Source organism: Nipponia nippon, unplaced genomic scaffold (assembly GCF_047370975.1).
Source record: "Nipponia nippon isolate SJK-2023a ecotype South Korea unplaced genomic scaffold, ASM4737097v1 scaffold_12, whole genome shotgun sequence".
NCBI classification, from domain to species: domain Eukaryota; kingdom Metazoa; phylum Chordata; class Aves; order Pelecaniformes; family Threskiornithidae; genus Nipponia; species Nipponia nippon.
The window spans coordinates 8721957-8726323 of NW_028262313.1; the positions used below are offsets into that span (position 1 = coordinate 8721957).

Consider the following 4367-nt stretch of genomic DNA (forward strand, 5'->3'; position numbering starts at 1 on the left):
ACTCAAAATGTAATGCTTGCTTCATGCCAATATTATTTTCAGAGCAAGCCAGAAAAATACTAGGAATGGCAAAAATAGCTACAGGATTTTTTTTTTTTTTTCCAAAACATATAATTATTTCATTCTGATTCCAGGTGAAGACCTCCTCAGCTCGACCTAGTAGAGCCTGGCTAAAGAACAACTTCCATCAATATTAGAGAAAACACTGGCACACATTCAAGATGAGCACGTGTCTTATTCTAACCAGAGCTGAGGCATTAGCCCCATCTTTGTACATGTGTATTATACATTTTGAAGAATGCTTTTCCTTCAGCTCACAAAAATTTGATTTACAGTCTGCAGGCATCAGATGATGATGGTCTTCATTCTAGTCCTGTTTGCCTTCCCGCCACTGTCGAGAACCTTCGTTCCACGCTACATATACAAAGAGAGCAAGTACCACATGAACAGTAACTACAGCAACTATGGCAGCATAAAAATAGCTGTCTCTGTCGGACATTCCTAAGGTACCTGAGAAAATAAAGAAAGTAAAGAATATTAGTTATTAGGAACACTGAAACGGCAAATCACAATTCTTCCTAAAGACCAAAGTTACATTTACTCCTGTATCAAAAGACTGAGCTCAGAAAGATTCATAGGAAAGAATTCACCATAATTACAGACCTTGAAGCTATTTCTGGAATAAAACAACACTGCCATTATTCAACATTTAAGATAAAATACCCTGGTTTTGAAGTCAGCAGCTTAGAGTTCTATAACATTCACTTTTTCTGTTACTATCTTCCAGCACCAAATAAACCTCAACACCCTTTTTTCATAAGTGTACATCTCTTTGTGGGGCAGGAAAATGGGGAGGAGAGAGAAGGAGGATAATTATATAATTTATTTGCCAATATAACAGGATAAAACAGTAGAACAATTAAATTTAGATGACTTCTACCTTCTATATTTAGACCGTAAAAAAGTAATTCCTCACCAGTTGAGATACATGAACGCATCTCATGTGAAATAAGCCTTCAAATATCAGACAACCAAATACCAAGATACCATTTATCTTCATTAAAAAAAAAAAAACCAACAACCAAAAGACCACACCTCACACCACACCAAAAATACCACCCTCCAAACACAAACCCAGTCCTATCAGTGCTGACAGATCTTGCCATTAAAAGACACAGCAAAGTTAAGGCTCAGCTTGCTACACCTCAGGTAAAAAAAAAAAAAAAAAAACAACCAAAAAACCACTAAAGAAAGAAAACATGGTAAAAAGGATCTTGAAAGTTACTTAACAAGCTTTCAGCTTCAGCCTTCAGAACTACATACAGGAGTACACACCAAAGGAGAACCATCTTAGAACACTTCAGTTATATATTCACACACTGCTCTTAAAAGCAGCTGCTTTCTTTCTGCCTCCTTCCTCCCTGCTTTTGAAGGAGATACTTTTCTCTGCAGTATTGGGAAGTTACGAAAGTCTTGCAGAATCAAGGCTAGAACGTGGCTGGTTGTTAGCAGTTTGACAGAACTGCTCCAAACAAACAGCTAAAATCTCTCTTTTTTTTTTTGTCTTTTTTTAAATTAAAAGAAAGCTCTACAAGCAACCACATCCAGTACCTGAAACTGGGTATATGACTTAAATGGCTTACACTTACAAATGCAGGTATATTTTAAAAAGCGAAAAATAAACCCCGTAAACAACATTAATTGTGTATTCAAGACAGAATAGTTTGCAACACCTGCAGGAAACATACCCCTGATGATTCTGATAAAAGTCTGCTGCAGGGTGGTGCTAGATACCCTTTAGGTAAGGGGAACGATGCACCTGTACACTATATAACCCACTATATAACAAACAGCAAATATTATATTGCAGACCACAGTGCAGGGAACGATGCAGCGACCATTTGTATAATTTTCTGTTCTAATTAGACATTACAAGGCCCTTAGTCTGCATAAGGAAACAAATACTCAAAACAGGAAGGAGAACAAAGATGCCATTAGAGGATTGTGCTTTTCCTCTTTTTTGTAATAGTAACACTAATTGGCAGAAACAGAATTACCTTCAAATATATAAGCCTTTGATGAAAAATATAGCCCAACAGGTAATGTGATCATTAGAGCTGTGAAGAATAGAAGTGTTCTTAAAGTTGATGTTAATGAACCCTCATTTCTGAAATAAATAAGAAAAGTTACATACAGAAGAAAGTCACAATATATATGCCTGAAACAGGACAAGAACTCATCCCAAACAGAAGCAAATTACTTTCCAAGAATTGAGTACGTATACCATTTGGGAGCGATAAAGACTTGGAGTATGCATTTGTTGGCTGAAACAGCAAAATCACAGTATTCAAAACGATGTAGTGATTCTGCCAGTCAAAGCTCACAAATAAGATTAAAAACAGCCTTTAGATTTTCCCCTGTTATTGCTTTGCAAGCATGAATAACATAGGGGTTTACATTATTATGTTTATCAGTGTATTATTATGTAATTATTTATATATAATATTAGATACACATGCTCTTGTCATATGACAGTATTCTGCCTTAAAACTTGCCAAGTTCCCTTTTTTTTTTTTTTGAAAAAATAACTACAAGTCTAGGAAAATGACAAATCCTACAGGCTAGGATACAGAGGGAAGTAAGCAGAATGACTAACAGCTTACTGTTGGAAGCAAAGTTCCTTTTTATTAGATATTGTTCCTCTATTTAAAATAATTTCTCAGTTTCCACTGAGAAAGTTGGAATAACTGTAGCAACAATCAGAACATGGAGCCAACACACCAAAACATTAGTTATTTTTTTTGCCTTCACAGAAAACCTTGAGCAAGAGAGTCACAATGAAGGATTATGTACTTGGTAAGGTCTCCCTGAACTTGATCTGCCAGAACAGGTTTTGTATCTACAAAATGCCACATACAGCTTGTTTTTGTGTGTGCTTCCACCAGTTTTCACTCACTCTGCTTGGCTGACCACATTATTTCATGCTGAAGTAAACACACAAGCCAAGCAATGCCCTTCTGACTTTCAAAGACTACCAGATTCAATGGCATGTGTCTTTAAGGCTCTGAGACACAAACAGGCATAAAACCCAATTCAAGTCAGGGATGGATAATTCTTAAAACTCCCAGGCACCTCCACAGCAGTTTTTGTATAAGTAGTTTAAAAAAATTTTATCAAGATGTATTTGTGCCATAGTACATTGCTTGAAATCACATTTTATCCCTGACATTTCTTTGGAAAAATAAGTGTAAGTGGGGAAAAAAAAAAAATCTCATCCTCTGACAGTCATCAAACGACAGTGACGTGCAGCTGCACACAGTTTTTACACTAAAGCCAACAACGCTTTTTGCTGATCATGTACTGCCATACATTTAGGTAGCATATTAAGTAGCTTAAAAAAGAAAGACATTTGGAATCCTTTTCCTTTACTAGAGCTTGTCTCAAGGTCTGGCAGGGTGGAAGGCATAACCCCATTTAAACTTTCCCTATGGAAATTAGAAACTATTCTCTATTTAAAACCTACCCATAGAAGAATAACATGACCTCCAGCTTATTACCAAAGTTAAAAACTCCACTGTTGACAAATACTTTCCTTACACTGACATACTTTCACCACTTCCCTAGGCAGCAAAGCCAAATAATCGTGTACAACCCCAGCCCTAACACGGAGCTTTTAACTGCAGACCGGCCTCCACGCCCGGCTACCGGGGTGGCACAGCAGGGCCAAGGCAAACCCGGGGCCTCCGCCACCCCCTCCTGGCCCGAGCTGCCGCTCCCGATGTCTCGCCAACGCCGCGGGACGGGCAGACACCCTTCCCCGGGCTGGCGGTACCGGGAGCCAGCCCGCCCGCCGCGGCCTAGCAGACACCCCTTCCCCCGGACAGGCTGCGGCCCGCCGCCAGGCCCCGCCACCCCGCAGGGCTGCCCGTCCCTCCCGCCCTCCCCGTCGCCAGCCCTTTCCCCTCCCCTCCCCGGGACTTACTGCCTGAAGTCGGACACGGGGACCGCCTTCATCACCGCCTCGTCGTACCGCTCCATCGCCGCCGCAGCCTCCCCCTCAGCGACCCGCGCTACCGAAGCTTCCGCTCCGCCGGAAGCCCGCCGCAGGGGCGGGCGCATGCGCACAGCGGCAGCGCCGCCGTCTCCATAGCAACCGCGGGCCCGCCGCGGCCTAGCTGGGCCCGCCCAGCCCGGCCAGGGCTGAGGGCGCGGAGGGGTGGGGGGCGACGGCCATCGCCTGGGGCCTGGGCCGCAGCCACGGCTTCTGCTGTGCTTGGACGGCGTGGGCTCTGTACAGGGGAAAGCTACGCCCTGCGGGCTTGAAGCGGCAGCGCGATCTGCGCCGCGTACGAGCGCTTTCCTTGAGG

General features: G+C 42.6%; 1 protein-coding gene across 1 annotated transcript; it reads right to left on the minus strand.

Annotated features, from left to right (window-relative positions):
* Positions 1 to 215: 215 nt before the first annotated feature.
* VMA21 (vacuolar ATPase assembly factor VMA21) lies at positions 216 to 4134 on the minus strand. Its single transcript, XM_087748661.1, has 3 exons — positions 3983 to 4134; positions 2058 to 2167; positions 216 to 510 (listed from the first exon to the last, which is right to left on the minus strand). The coding sequence occupies exons 1-3, from the start codon at positions 4117 to 4119 to the stop codon at positions 368 to 370; spliced, it is 390 nt and encodes a 129-aa protein (XP_087604787.1). The 5' UTR covers positions 4120 to 4134; the 3' UTR covers positions 216 to 367.
* Between the last annotated feature and the right edge of the window lie 233 nt (positions 4135 to 4367).